The sequence below is a fragment of the Aspergillus heteromorphus genome (assembly GCF_003184545.1).
Source record: "Aspergillus heteromorphus CBS 117.55 chromosome Unknown BO70scaffold_14, whole genome shotgun sequence".
NCBI lineage: Eukaryota > Fungi > Ascomycota > Eurotiomycetes > Eurotiales > Aspergillaceae > Aspergillus > Aspergillus heteromorphus.
Window position 1 is genome coordinate 323,455 of NW_020290419.1, and position 13,645 is coordinate 337,099.

Sequence of the window (13,645 nt, forward strand, 5' to 3'; positions counted from 1 at the left end):
GGCTTTGGGTGGGATTTGAATTTGGGATGTGAGGTGTGAGGGGATGCAGGGGGGAGGGGGGAGGAATTGAGGGAGGGTTTTGGATGGATGCGTGTATGTGTTGGATCGGGTTTATTACCGACTGGGGATGAGATGCTCGTTTATTGGACTGCTTCGGGGCGACTTCCGTGTTGCAGATGATGGTCTCACTATTGCTGTTGGATTATACCACGACTTCATCATATCCATACACAGTGCTCGGTTGGCTGGACATACTATCCACACGATATGTTATCCGAGATACCCGAAATATATTAGACCGCAAACCATGAGTTTTGACCTATTTAAGCGGTTGGTATCCAACATAAGAGGAAGCATCATAGTGTAAAAAGCTTGGCAAATTCATGTCAACAAGCCAATCGACTAGAGTCTGTTTGTAACTTCGATGAAGTGCTCGAAGGACTGAAGCGCGGCACCGCTCTCGACGGCCCACCGGGCGCGCCGAATGCCCTCCTTCCAGCGTCCACCACCCGGGCCACGCTCCGTGATGACCTTGCCGTCATCGCCAGGACCCATGTTGCTGGATTCCGCCTCGCAGATGCCGGAAACCGTTAGGAGAGCGGCCACATTCATGAGCACGAAGCTTAGGATGGGGTCATCGCGAGGCAGCTCGTTCCGCAGAATGCTCATGAGCTTAGCTGCGTTGTCCTTGGGCATCTTCCTTCCGTATACAGCAGAGAGAGGGTGGCTTGGTAGTCCGAAATCGGACGGCTGCAGTTGGAAAGTTTCTATCTTGACCAGAGTACGGGGGACCTCCTCGTCATCGCTGGAGTCACCACCCGTCTTGGAGGCGTCATAGGCGGGGTTAGGGTATTCCGACAATTGCCAGCAGTTTGTTTTTCCTGCGCAGCTGATCTCATCCAGATCCTCTTCACCGCAAACAACCATCGCCTTCTTGCACCCATTCTGACGCAAAGCCTCCACAAACACGGGACCTAGGCTTTGGTAAGCCACACCAACAACTCGTGCCTCAATGGCCCAATCGACAGGGTTGGCGAGGGGTCCCATCAGGTTGAAAATTGTCCGAAGTCCGAGCCCACGGCGCACAGGGTCGGCGTACATCATGCCGAAGTGGAAGTTGGGCGCAAACAGAAAGGCGTAATTGGTCTCAGCATAGACCTGGCTGAGGTTCTCGGCAGTGATTGCACCGATCTTCGGAGGAACTGGGGATATGGCGTTCAGGACATCGGCAGACCCGGAAAATGAGGTTTGTGCTCGGTTGCCATGTTTAGCCGTCATGAGAAGGGGGGAAGCGATGATCGAGGAGGTGGTGGAAATGTTGAAGGTGGAATGCGAATCTCCTCCGGTTCCAACAATATCGCACTAGAAGAAACACAAACGGTCAGGTCCAAAGTCCAGCTGAGAACCGGGTATCACAGCTGCCACCTACCAGGCCACCCCTGTAGTTGCCCTCCTTCTTTCCTCGAGACTTGATGGCGGCCTTCAAAGTAGCTTTGTTTACCTGGCGAGCGGCCTCGCGCATGCGGTAGGAGCATTTGGCAATGACCTCTGCATCCCGGTCCAGTCCAGTGGAGTGTAAAAGTGTTAGGAGAGCTGCCGTCTGAATATGGGAAATGGCGTCCTCGAAGATCAAAGCGAATGCTGAAGCGATCTCGGAAGCTTCAACCTGAACTTCCGTAGCGGGGTAGGCGAGTCTCTTGAGGAGGGGTGAAATAGAGACATGCTCTGGCTTCTTGTCGTGGGCTGGGGCAGACATCGTGGTTTGAAAAGGAATGGATAGTGAGCAAAGCTCTGAGAATCTGCAAAGGGATCAACTGAGTCAACAAAGTCCCAGTTCCTTGGTCATGGAGTATGAGTCGCGCCGCTGACCGCTGAGCAGAGTCATCCCTTCGCTCGCGGCAGAACTCCACCGCCTGCGCCTGCAGCTAACCCGCTTTGGGAACCCAAGATTTCGTGCCATATTTTCGCCAGCCGGCATCACTCAGACGCTGCTCTTGTCGCCGGCATCGCCAATTCCACGGGCTTGGACGCTTCTCGTCCGGTTTCGATCTTCCTGCTGCTATCTTGAACGCTCAATTGATATTTCCCCGCAGACCGCACCTCCCACATTCACAATGCCGCCTCGCGTACGCATCTCGAGCGGCCGCATCTCTCAGCCGGTCCGCCGCCAAAGGCTCTATCGCCATGAACTCCCTATTGCTGCCAGATATGCCAGCACCGCGACGACTCCTGCCCCGTCAATTGAGCAGATGACACACTCTCCCGTCCCGATTGCCCACTACCCTCCCTCGCAGCCTCCCTCGCACCGCAATCCCGAGTACCGCAGGTCACAGCTCCTCCGGCAATACACCTCCATTATCCGCACCAGCCCTCTCATCGTCTTCTTCCAGCACGATAACCTCCAATCGGTCGAGTGGTCGGCTATTCGCCGAGAGCTGAGCAAGGCCATGCAGAAGGTGGACGAGAAGATTGCCGCCGAAGGCCGGACCGCTCCCGCCGTAGCTCCGCACGTCAAGGTCCAGATCGTCCAGACGCGCATCTTCGAGGTCGCCCTCCGTATCGTGGAATACTTCCGACCCAGCCAGGCGACATTGGAAAGTGGTCTCCCGGTCAGCGCCGTCAACCCGGGGACGCAAACATCCGCCGAAATCCCTCTCACGGGATCGCGGGACGACCCATCTCTCTCCCACGACCTTTCCCGTACTGCCTACGAAGCCGTGTCGAACATGAAGGGCAAGCACGAACTTTCTTCGCTCCTCGTCGGTCCCCTGGCCGTGCTCACCATCCCCCACGTTTCCCCGGAACATTTGAAGGCTGCATTGACGGTTCTGGCCCCTAAGGCGGTTGGTCTCCCTGCGCCGCCGCGCAAGGCCAACCCGGGCTGGCATGAAATCCCCGTTCAGAACGGGTTGAGCAAGCTTTCTTTGACTGCTGCTCGTATTGATGGCCAGCTCTTCGACGCTGAGCAGTCCAAGTGGGTCAGCAGCATCGAGGGTGGTATTGATGGCTTGCGTTCGCAGGTTGTCATGGCCCTGCAGACCATGGGATCTAGCATTACGAATGCTCTGGAGGGCGCTGGAAAGAGCCTTTACGTCACGCTTGAGAGCAGGAAGCAAGATATGGAGGAGAAGGAGAAAGGCCCGGACGACAAGAACAAGGGTGATTCTGCGTGAACAGTCTAAGCCTGTTTCATTTGTCTGTCCGGCTTTCTATGTATAATAAAATCTCTTGTACTTCTCCCCTTGTGTTGTTTTCTTTTTCTTTTCTTTACCCTTCAAGACCATGATTGTTTTAGCACATGACGTTTCTTTAGAACAGGAGTCCAAGTTCTAGGTACAATTACATACTCAGTTTCACGCCTATCTTTGTCTGAGCAATACTGAAGGTAAGCGTACTAGTATGTAGATAGGTACTTCCCAAACTAATGTAATTGGATGAATGAATTTTGACTTATTATACTTGGAAGATTCGTAACATCCCACAAGCGTATTAGACACTAAATCCTACGGTCCCCACTAATTACTGCCCTCATGTAGTTTATACTGCAACTGCCTTTGCGACAGTCGGGCATTCATACCTACAATGCACCGTACAAGATCCCAATCTCCATCCAAGCCAACCCAGTCAGTGACAAGAATACCAGTGGACCAATCACCATCACCATCCGCATGCTTTCTGCAAAGATACTCAACAATGGCGGGGTTCAGCCTGGAAGCGATCTTCTCAGGCCAAGTTCCGGTTTTCCAGAAATTGCTTCCACTCAAGAAGTTGATGTATAACGGATACACCTGCATAGCTGGGAGACCCGAAGGTACACCAAATGGGTACTGGGTATTGCCAGCGCGTTCACAGTGCTCCCTCACATACTCGAGCTTCTGGTCAATGATTTGTGTCTTCAAGATCTCGTAGAAATCTTGAATACAAAGCAGCCCGCTGGGACATGTAGCATTGGAGCAGTTGTCCGCCCAGCCGCTAGCATCAATGCCCCAGCCTTTTCCTTCATGCATCTCCTTGAGGTTCTCCAAGATGTTAAAGCGGCGGACAAGCACGACTTTCCCACGCACTTCGCCTAGAGTGGGGATTTCGGGTTTCGTGTACCACCTACTGCCCGGACATGCGTAGTGGTCGTTGATGATCCGACTCAGCTGCTCATCAGTGTGGTTTCCTGGTCCCTCCCGTTTGAGGGACATTATAAGCGTTTCTGATGGGTTGTGCTCGAGAAATTCATTGACTTCGCTCATCAAGTCACGGAGGTATTTATTCCCCGTCAGGGAGACGGGGAAAACGCCGTGAACCAGGATTAATCCATCTTTCGACGGTTCTGTTGGATGTTGAGGCTGCACCCGGATATCGAAGAATCTGACGCCGTTCCTGAGCTGTTCTCGCGGGCTGACTGCTTGACAACGAACGGACGGCGCGGCAGTGTGGTACGTTGGGGAATTATGTGTGCCTGGGATTGAGATAGATGAGAGTACCGTGTCGTCGTTCAACTCGCGCATCCAGGCATTGAGATTAGCGGAGGAGTAGATAGTGAGGTGGCAGGCCGCTGTGACGTAGATCCCTGTGAGATTGAACTTGGGATTGTTGCAAAGCGCTTTCATAGTGGCAGATTCCGTGGTAGGGACTGGGGTCTGAATTTGATGCTCTTCCCCCTCTACCTCAAAAGTCCAGCGGATCCGTTCCTTCTCCGAATCAATGAAGGGTCTAAGCTCTGTCTCGATTGTCTCGAAGGATGTAACACCAATATCAACATCTTGCTCGGCAAACGGCTGGGTATCCTCGTCTATTGCAGCGACAGGCGTGGTGGCACGGGTTACATTCGTAAAAACCCGCCCAAAGTTCTTGACAAATGTATATACGCAATCGAAGGACCTCCCGGGCGCGTGGAAGCGCTCAATTCGCTTCAGGGTGATAGGAGTGGAAGTGAGGTTGCGAATCGTAAGGTGTCCGGTTGTCATCTTTCTTATGTGGTCACTTGTTATCGCCCCTTTGTCGCGCGGTTTGGGTACAACAACAGGCATTTAGACAGCGGCCAGCAGAGGATCGGATAGCTTTAACTTTATATATATCGGGGGCAAATTAAGGCCTGTCATTGGCCTGGACAAGCTGAGACGTCTGGCGGTTCCGGGGATGGTGTGAAGCACTAAGGGAGCAAGCCCCCTGAAGGCTGAGGGAGATTACGCCAATAAAAAGCAACGACCACCGGTCCAGGATCTCCGCCGAGACGCGATAGTAATAGTATCGCCGGGGTCTGGAAACTCTCCGAGAGGTAGAACTGCGGACCAGATCGAAAGTTCGCTGAAACGAATAAATTGGATTTCCCGGAGCCGGAAGTCAGAAAGTCAATGTTTGCTGGATAATGGTGATTTAGATAGTCCTGTATCGCAATGCTCTCCTTTATCCGGGTGCACGACCTGTAGACCCAGGCGGTGGAGGATCCGAGACTAGGCATTAATCTCTTGGCTAAATCTGAGGATCAAGTAGGCAGCGGCCACTGTCGAACCTCCATTGTCATGCCTGGAAGGTTGGCATTATGGTTGTTGGAGGTATGGCATTCTTTCCAAGTCTTGAAAGCCGTGGTGACTCGTGGTGCAATGCCACCTATTATAAACCGGGAGGACGGTACATTGACACCTATTGATCAACTGAATCCAGGAATGCATTTTTTGCTATTTACGGAGTACTACTTTGCAGATAGAGAGTACTCCATACACAGGAATAATAAACAGATCGAACGAGCACCAGCACGTGCCCGCGCTTGTCGGAACAACGTGCGGTCCGAACGCGGGCGGAGGTGGAAATGCGGAGTTTTGTCACGTGTCATGACGCCGGACATCGGTTATCGTCGGCCATCGGCCACCACTGGATAACGGAGTAAGTATACTTAGTAGTACTACCTCCCCCCCCCCCCCATCACCCATCATGCAGCCGGACTGCAGCCTCTGTGTCTCTTCCTCCTCATCCTTCCACCCCTCGAGAACCTCGGGCTGACACTGGATTGATCATGAATGTTTTGCGCTCCAGCGGGAGCTTTTCCTCGGCTCTCCGGACCTGCCAACGGTCACGGGCCTTGCCAATAGCACGGTGCCAGGCTATACCTCTGCCCCGTCGCCAATTTCACGCCTCCTCGTCTCTGTGGGGAATCAAGTCCCAGGTATTGAAGGATGTCGGAGAGGGTAGGGCAACATTTTTCATTGCTTCTTCTCTTGTTCCCGACCATATGACCGTATATTGTCAGTTGTTTACTTAGCTTTCGCTCCGCAGGGATAACGGAGGTTCAGATCATCCAGTGGTACGTTGAGGAGGGCGCATACATTGAGGAGTGGAAGCCTCTCTGTCAATACCAGTCAGACAAAGCAGTTGATGATGTTAGTCACTACCTTATCAGGCCGGGTAGCTGGATATAAATTAATGGCTCTAGATCACATCGAGATACGAAGGCGTGGTCAAGAAGCTTCACTTTCAGGCCGACGATACTGCCCCCACGGGGAAGGTAGGAGGCTCCCTTACTACGGCCAGCTTCCAAGATTGTATGGCTAAATTTTTATTTACCAGGAACTTTGCGATATCGAAGTTGAAGATGGGAAATATCCTGACGATAGCCCGCCACCTGAGATCAAGTCGGAGCCGACACCACCAACCCCTACCCCCGAAGCTCCCAAGATATCACAACCCGTGGAGGCGCCCCGATTCTCTCCTGCTCCTGTCAAACAAAGCATTACCAGTACTCCGGGCAAGTCGCTGCATGCAACCTTGGCTACTCCCGCGGTTCGTGGGCTGCTGAAGATGCACGATGTAAACATTGAAGATGTGCGAGGGACCGGCAAGGACGGGCGTGTCCTTAAAGAAGATGTGCAGCGATTTATTATAACGCGCGACTCGGTAGATACAGTACAGCCTCAGCCTGCGAAACAACAAACACAGCAGGATGAGACGGTGGTCAAGTTGACACCAGTTCAATCCCAGATGTTCAAAACAATGACCCGGTCCCTAAACATTCCCCACTTTCTCTACGCAGATGAGCTCAATATCAACAACCTCAACGCCATCAGGAAGAAATTGGCGGCTGATCCGAAAGACCCCAAGAAGATTACGTTACTCGCCTTTGCCATCAAGGCCATGTCTCTCGCCCTGAATGAATACCCGCTCCTCAACGCAAAGATCGATACAAGTGACCCGGACAAACCGCGACTGATCATGCGGGCAAAACATAACATTGGTGTCGCGATGGATACCCCTCAAGGACTGTTAGTCCCCAACATCAAGGATGTAGCCAGTCGTTCTGTTCTAGATGTGGCTTCGGAAATATCACGCCTGAACGCGCTCGCTAAGGCTGGAAAACTTACTCCCGCGGATCTCAGCGGCGGCACGATCACTATCTCCAACATCGGGAACATTGGAGGCACATACGTTTCACCCGTAATAGTGTCGACTGAAGTGGCAATCTTGGGTGTTGGCAAGGCCAAAACCGTTCCTATATTTGATGATGAGGGTCAGGTGATAAAAGGCGAGCATGTGAACTTCAGCTGGAGTGCCGACCATCGAGTAGTAGACGGAGCGACCATGGCTCGAATGGGCAATAGGATCCGAGAACTCCTTGAGTCGCCTGAGCTAATGCTGTTGAACTTGCGATAGTCTACGCATAGAAATCCCCTGGTGCTGGTATTAGCAATGATTTTTGACTCTGATCATAGATCACTGTGAATGAAGAAGCACATTTAGCGCTATTACTCCATGGATATTATTTACCTAGTACTACTAGTAGTTCCTCAAGTTGTTATCAACCAGTCACCCACCCCCTCTCCCGCTTTCATTCGTGGGTTTTTCATGTACGCGCGCGCGAGCGTTTGCTGCATTCACTCTCGCTCCTGGCCTTCCTCTTCCCCTCATCCCGCGACAACTCTTCCTTTCCCTGCCTCTCGGACCGACTTTTGGTTTTCTCGCCCAATATCGTCCCCCTCATCCCCACCCCCTGGATGACCATACCAAAGCCTACCTAGCTCACCATGGGGACCAAAGGTCTTTACTTTGTCCGCTGTCATGGCAGATACTTCGTCTATTATAATCAGTATGACAGCTATCCCGAGGGCCTCGGTGACGCTATCGTGAGCAAGATACCCGAAGACCCCGCTAAATATCAAGGCAGGCTGGATTCTATGCCACGAGAACTCACGCGTCTTTGAGCTAACTTGTGGCTAGAATGGCTCCAGTTCAATCGAGACGTTTACGCACGTCTGGTGAAGCAGCTTGAAACCCAGGTTTTCCCCATCACTGCCCAGACCAGTGAGGAAGAAGACTCTCCCGTCGCGCTGAGAGAACGGTTTGAGGGCAGTTTCCTCGCTGTTGACGACCAGCTTGAGCTCCCCCCTCTTCAAACAATCCTACCCGAGTTGAATTCGTGGCTTATTGAATGGACCTACACCCTCGACTTTGACCGTGAGGTCCTAACTGTGGATCACTCTTTGCACTTCAATCTTTCCAAAATCTCGCGTGACAAAGAATGGATCAAGTATTTGAAGGTAGACCGTCGGCATCGTCGCGCTGCTAGTGATTCTACACCTGCTGGGCTGGTTGCCAAGCTCGCCTGGAAGCCAGAAGCTCACAGCAACCCTAGTGACACGGCTTGTCAGCTCGATATTCAGGTGGTCTCTCCAGAGGCCTTCTATGACCGGCAAGAAGTGACGTCTCCGCGCGAACTCTTGCTGGGCTCCATCTTTACGGCCATGCACAATACATACCGGGAAACCCTAGATGGCTCTGTTTTGGAGTGGGATCCAAGTTGCTTTTCCTTTAGAGAGATGGCGTTTGCTGTACTTTCTATTGCCTCGGGTGCACTATCCTTTGAGTTCTATGGTACTCTTGACTCAAATCACAAAGAAGACGGCTACTTCTTGAAGCATGACAGTGACTCCACTGGATTATATGCGTCAGATGCTCCGCCAACCGTCATTCCACGGCTCCTGTATGAGTCTCATCTACCAGGAGTCGAGCCCGGATCAGCACCCAAAGGCAGAACTTACTGGTTCAGAGACGTCCTCGTATATCTGACTTCCAGGCTTGACTTAATCGAGGTTGAAGAGTCAGCGGTTGCTGAAGCTGTGAGGACTGGTTTTGAACAGGGCCTCAAGCACTTCTACGCCATAGTCTTCTCAATTTTAGACGTGGTGCTGCTTCGTGTTCAAGAGGACGCATGCGGTCGTGCTCACGTGTATAGATCCGGTCTGATGACATTGTTCCAATTTGACGACAAGAACTCGCGATTTGTGAACGGTCCTCGCACAAGAGCACGTTCCACTCATAAGAAAGAAGAGTCTTCTAGCTCGGCAGAGGGCCTTCCTAGTCTTCAAATCCCAGAGGGTACTGATATTGAGCCTGAGAACATTTCTAGCGCCCTGCAAGAAGAGGTTGACAATATTGAGCCCGAAGGAGCTGCTGTCAATGACACACAAGAAGAATCCCAGCTTGAACACTCGGTCAGCGGCTTGAACTCGTCGAATGACATGACAATTCACGAGGACGCTACTTTTGACCCTCCACATCCGATCATGAAGACAACCTCTGCTTTTAGTATAGTTTCACGCTTCTTCAGTGCAGCAACCTCCCGAAATTCCGCCGGTGCAAGCTCGGGCATCTTTCCTAATGAGGTTCTGGAGAACATCATGCAATACACCGATGCACAAACCTACCACAGACTCGCTGCAGTGTCGGCTTACTGTCATAAAATAAGTACCCGCGAATTTCGTTTGGATGATGAGTATACGGTGGTCGGTTTCGACTCTCATAAAGGGAAGTTTGCCTTGAAAAACTTGCATTCTGGGGAGACTGTTCTCTCGAGAATTGATACACATAGCCAAAGAAGCGAAGATTCAAGCTTATGTCCGGTGATTGGGATGGTAGGTTCCACCAGACGGAGCATGCTAGACTCTGTGGGCCTGTACTTTCGTGAAGAAATTCCGGAGCATCCCCGCTACACGAAGAAGATAGCTATGCCCAGGCAGTGAGTTTCGGTTGCTTTACACTATTGACATTTGACTAACACTGTGCAGGAAGGGTTATTACTTCAGCCACAACCGGCATTGCCCAGGGCCTAACCACTTAATCAATATTCCCGATCATATGTACGTCGGGTCTATCGAAGATGGCTGGGGCAGGTACATCACGGGCTTAATACAAGGCAGTAACGGCAGTGAGCCTTATCAATTCATCAACTACGCCTACTTACAGAGGGCAAAGTTTCCTTGCCTTTTCCCCCCCAGGCTCCGCGAACTGAACATGGAACAGTTCAATTGCTATGGTCTTCACTGTTATATTCGTCATGTGCGTGATGAGACCCCTGGAGAATGGGACATAACAATGAAGCATGCTGTGCGCCAGCTTCACATCCACGAAATGTCGAGTTCAGCGGATAATGCTAGAGTTCGAGGGCGTCCCGTGATTGTGGCCTTTTCCACCAAACTCAGGTTCTTCTTTTACGTCCATCATTCCATGAAGATTCATATACTTGCCCAGAATGCTCGTGCGCGCTGCGTGGAGATCGCCTCGCGGTGCACAGAGCCCGAGCCCGAGCGTCGTCTTGTCCCTCTTATTGCCCAGGGTGAAACTTTTGATCTGGCTGACAAGGAATTGAGAAATGAGCTTGAGGACTGGGTTACGTTCTTCTGCGGTCGAGAAGGCCTGATCTCTGATTGCGATCCCTTCCCCGAAGAACAGCAGCCCCCTATCACGGACCCGGACTTGCAAGTCTGAGCGCATTGTGCAGGCCCCTCTTGGCTTCCTCTATGAGCACGACTGCAACGCCTGGATTTTGTGTGAGCACTTGCTAAGATCTGGATCTAATACAATGATGAAAGGTCAGGAAATGAAACTTGGTCGCTTTCTTCCTTGTCTGGGTACTTTCTATTCATTTGCTGCTTTCAATTTCTTTCTGTCTTGTTTCTTCTCCCGATGACCTGATCTCAAGTTGGGATTAGAATTTCGTGGAGGTAGACGACAGCTGGATTTCTGTAAGCAAAGCGCATACTTCGTCTATCTGTTGGTTGTAGTAAAATGTGCATCTCACCACTGCCCAGCCAATCAATACACCAGTTTCCCAATACCATGGTCCCTGTAATTTCTCCCAGATAACATGAGATAGGAAGAAACATCACGCAACGGGATCCCATGCGCAAAGAATCAAACCTTGTTTCCGAAAAGAATAAGTAGAACAATTGCCGCAGTGATAACCACCAGGCAGGTAAATTACCTCAAGCCCTAGCAAAGAGTCAATCCAGCCGGAACCCATAATTTTTAAACCAAATATATTCATTCCGTAGTGTATACCACCGTGACAAGTGTGCAATCATAAGCATAGATAAGTAAGTAGGTATCAGTGAAAGTAAACCACCCAAACTCCCAACTGCCTAGCCCGAATGGACCCCAAGCCAGGATCAAGGTTAAGATCAGCAAGCCCTTTATAAACCCAACAAACACCACGAGACACCAAAGCTAAGCGCAATACGCGCGGAGCATTTTCGCCAAAGTCCCCCAAAGAAAGAACAAAAACATCCCAACCAATCTCCCGCCCAAAAAATCAATGATACTCCGCCAACGTCACCTTCACCAACCTTAACACCTCCTCCTGGACCTCCCCGGGCTGCTTCCCCGCATCAACCGTAAGAGCATCCCACTCGCCCTTCGGCTCCTCCAGATCCTGCAACTGCGACTGCACCATGCTACTCTTCATGTAGTGGGCCTGGCGATTCCGGACGCGCTGCAACAGCATCGTCTCGTCGAGTTTCAGGTAGACGAAGTGGATCTGCACGGAGGGGGAGCCGTAGGCGGCGACGCGCATCACGTCGCGGTATTTCTGCTTCAGGGCCGAGCAGGCGACCACGACGCCGGAGGGCGGATGGAAGTTGTTTGTCTCGGAGGGGGAGAGCGCGTCGATGGCCGCTTTGCGGAGCGAGATTAGCCAGTCCCACCGGTCAGCGTCGGTGAGGGGGATGCCGGAGCCCATTTTGTCTTTGTTGTTAGTGGGGTGGAACTGGTTTCGTGGGTTGGGGGGTTAGTTTGATGGGTTATGTTTGGTATTGGGGGGAGGTAGAGGGTGAGTATGAAGGTGGTGTCGTGGATAGATGGATGAAGTACGTACGTCGTCACCCTCCAGGAAGGGGATTCCCAGTGCGAGCTGGATCGCCTTTCCGATTGTACTTTTGCCGCACCCGGCCGGGCCCGTTACCACCCAGATGTGTTGGATTTGATCGGGTTTGGAGCTGGAGGACCACATGGAGTTGGCCGAGGTGCTGGTCAATGAGCTTTTGCTGATGGGACCGCGGGAAGCGTCTACTACTGCGACGGTGTTGCTCATGGCGGGTTGAGGTCGTTCTCCGGTGGAGAGCATTGTGAAGAAAAAAAAAAGAATTTGGTTTTTGGACCGGGTGAATGTTGTAGGAGCGACAGTGGATGACGTCCTAGTGAACCGTGGATGGGATTGGGGGTATTTAACCGTTGCAGGTGGGAAGTATGTAGGTAAGTATATAGGGCGGATGCGGAGGAATGAAGAGCTAGTAGCACTAGCTGCTACCTGGTACTTAGTGGCTAGCAGGTCACCCGACAAGATGGTAAGGTAGGGATACAGGAGGAGATGGGGGGGGGGGGTGTAGGGGCGAGGGTCCAATTTAATATAATGATGGGGTGACAGGTACGAAGGGGAGCGAGAAGAAGATTGAATGGATGGTTGATTGATCGGTTCCAGGGCGGCAGTCTATCATAATATAATGGTGATAAATCTTCCTCAAACAGTATCCAGTTCCATGTGGGTCAGCCCGGGAACAGAACTCATCTTGGAATTTTCCATTATTTCTTTTCCGTTTGGGGGGAGGGGGTTTCGCAGCTCAAAGATCAGACTCAGACAGGCTCGTGAGTAACGGATGGATTGGGCTGGAAGGCGGGCCGGAAATTGCCAGAACAGTTCCATCGTCATGGCCGTAAGGATCGGGAGCGATTCAGAGCCGCCGCGGTCAAATCAGACGCGGCAGCAGCCCTTCCAGTGGGGGAGGGCGAAACGGCGAGTGGCCCAGTGGGGGACAAACCGGGCATGAAGGTTGAAGGATGGATCATGGATGGACTCAGGAGACTCCGGCGGTCTGGTCGTTAGCGGGAGATCCGATCTGTCGCACCCCGTATTGTCGCATACACCTTTCCATACACACCTCCATACCACCAAAGTACCCAAAGTACCCAATCTTCCTGTTTGCGCAATGCAAGCCTACTAGTAAGTAGATGACGACGACCCCTTTTCCCTCCTCCTCCTCCTCCTCCTCCTCCGGCATCATTCCGTGCTTCCTTCAGAGCCGACATATCAGATCACATCCATCCTGTATCACCCTCCATCGGCCCTGGTTATCCAAGCGCCCCGCCAATTAAAGCTGCCTGCGCGAAGTTAGTCGTCCATCCGCCATGATGTCACTCGGTCTCTTGCACCCGGGGATCCGGAACTGTAATCGCGTACATTTGAGCCCAGCCCTGATCAGAGCGGTTACTTACCGTACCGGGACGGATATTGCTTGGAACCCCCACACTAGTCCCTTTTAGGTATTGGGTCAGCGCTCTCGAAAAGGCGCTCTGGTTTTCCACGGCCTTTCCATTTCTAGTAGGTACATATGTA

General features: G+C 52.0%; 6 protein-coding genes across 6 annotated transcripts; 3 read left to right on the forward strand and 3 right to left on the reverse strand.

Annotated features, from left to right (window-relative positions):
• Positions 1 to 103: 103 nt before the first annotated feature.
• BO70DRAFT_362557 (anthranilate phosphoribosyltransferase) lies at positions 104 to 1,833 on the reverse strand. Its single transcript, XM_025543337.1, has 2 exons — positions 1,430 to 1,833; positions 104 to 1,362 (listed from the first exon to the last, which is right to left on the reverse strand). Exons 1-2 carry the CDS (start codon positions 1,754 to 1,756, stop codon positions 403 to 405), a joined length of 1,287 nt encoding a protein of 428 aa, XP_025398908.1. The 5' UTR covers positions 1,757 to 1,833; the 3' UTR covers positions 104 to 402.
• A 146-nt stretch (positions 1,834 to 1,979) lies between these two features.
• On the forward strand, positions 1,980 to 3,357 carry BO70DRAFT_362558 (mitochondrial 54S ribosomal protein uL10m). Its single transcript, XM_025543338.1, has one exon. The coding sequence runs from the start codon at positions 2,115 to 2,117 to the stop codon at positions 3,171 to 3,173; it is 1,059 nt and encodes a 352-aa protein (XP_025398909.1). The 5' UTR covers positions 1,980 to 2,114; the 3' UTR covers positions 3,174 to 3,357.
• A 158-nt stretch (positions 3,358 to 3,515) lies between these two features.
• Positions 3,516 to 4,958, reverse strand: BO70DRAFT_292496 (phosphatidylinositol-specific phospholipase C; the record flags this gene model as incomplete). The annotated part of the gene is made up of 1 exon (XM_025539409.1): positions 3,516 to 4,958. One exon carries the CDS (start codon positions 4,956 to 4,958, stop codon positions 3,516 to 3,518), a length of 1,443 nt encoding a protein of 480 aa, XP_025398910.1.
• A 977-nt stretch (positions 4,959 to 5,935) lies between these two features.
• Positions 5,936 to 7,734, forward strand: BO70DRAFT_387623 (putative 2-oxo acid dehydrogenases acyltransferase). The gene is made up of 4 exons (XM_025545920.1): positions 5,936 to 6,176; positions 6,265 to 6,368; positions 6,422 to 6,493; positions 6,556 to 7,734. The coding sequence occupies exons 1-4, from the start codon at positions 6,005 to 6,007 to the stop codon at positions 7,633 to 7,635; spliced, it is 1,428 nt and encodes a 475-aa protein (XP_025398911.1). The 5' UTR covers positions 5,936 to 6,004; the 3' UTR covers positions 7,636 to 7,734.
• Positions 7,735 to 8,006: 272 nt separating this feature from the next.
• On the forward strand, positions 8,007 to 10,829 carry BO70DRAFT_380051 (uncharacterized protein; the record flags this gene model as incomplete). Its single annotated transcript, XM_025545388.1, has 3 exons — positions 8,007 to 8,105; positions 8,211 to 9,997; positions 10,047 to 10,829. 3 exons carry the CDS (start codon positions 8,007 to 8,009, stop codon positions 10,744 to 10,746), a joined length of 2,586 nt encoding a protein of 861 aa, XP_025398912.1. The 3' UTR covers positions 10,747 to 10,829.
• A 454-nt stretch (positions 10,830 to 11,283) lies between these two features.
• On the reverse strand, positions 11,284 to 12,269 carry BO70DRAFT_362562 (gluconokinase). Its single transcript, XM_025543339.1, has 2 exons — positions 12,131 to 12,269; positions 11,284 to 12,022 (listed from the first exon to the last, which is right to left on the reverse strand). The coding sequence occupies exons 1-2, from the start codon at positions 12,263 to 12,265 to the stop codon at positions 11,570 to 11,572; spliced, it is 588 nt and encodes a 195-aa protein (XP_025398913.1). The 5' UTR covers positions 12,266 to 12,269; the 3' UTR covers positions 11,284 to 11,569.
• Between the last annotated feature and the right edge of the window lie 1,376 nt (positions 12,270 to 13,645).

Bases quoted from the DNA above. Each gene is read 5' to 3' on its own strand.
- BO70DRAFT_362558 (XM_025543338.1), top strand. From the start codon at position 2,115: ATGCCGCCTCGCGTACGCATCTCGAGCGGCCGCATCTCTCAGCCGGTC.
- BO70DRAFT_362562 (XM_025543339.1), bottom strand. From the start codon at position 12,265: ATGTGGTCCTCCAGCTCCAAACCCGATCAAATCCAACACATCTGGGTG. The intron at 12,023-12,130 runs GTACGTACTTCA...CCACGAAACCAG, and splicing joins CCTTCCTGGAGGGTGACGAC to TTCCACCCCACTAACAACAA.
- BO70DRAFT_387623 (XM_025545920.1), top strand. From the start codon at position 6,005: ATGAATGTTTTGCGCTCCAGCGGGAGCTTTTCCTCGGCTCTCCGGACC. The intron at 6,369-6,421 runs GTTAGTCACTAC...TAATGGCTCTAG, and splicing joins CAGACAAAGCAGTTGATGAT to ATCACATCGAGATACGAAGG. The intron at 6,494-6,555 runs GTAGGAGGCTCC...TTTATTTACCAG, and splicing joins ATACTGCCCCCACGGGGAAG to GAACTTTGCGATATCGAAGT.
- BO70DRAFT_362557 (XM_025543337.1), bottom strand. From the start codon at position 1,756: ATGTCTGCCCCAGCCCACGACAAGAAGCCAGAGCATGTCTCTATTTCA. The intron at 1,363-1,429 runs GTAGGTGGCAGC...TGTTTCTTCTAG, and splicing joins GCAACTACAGGGGTGGCCTG to TGCGATATTGTTGGAACCGG.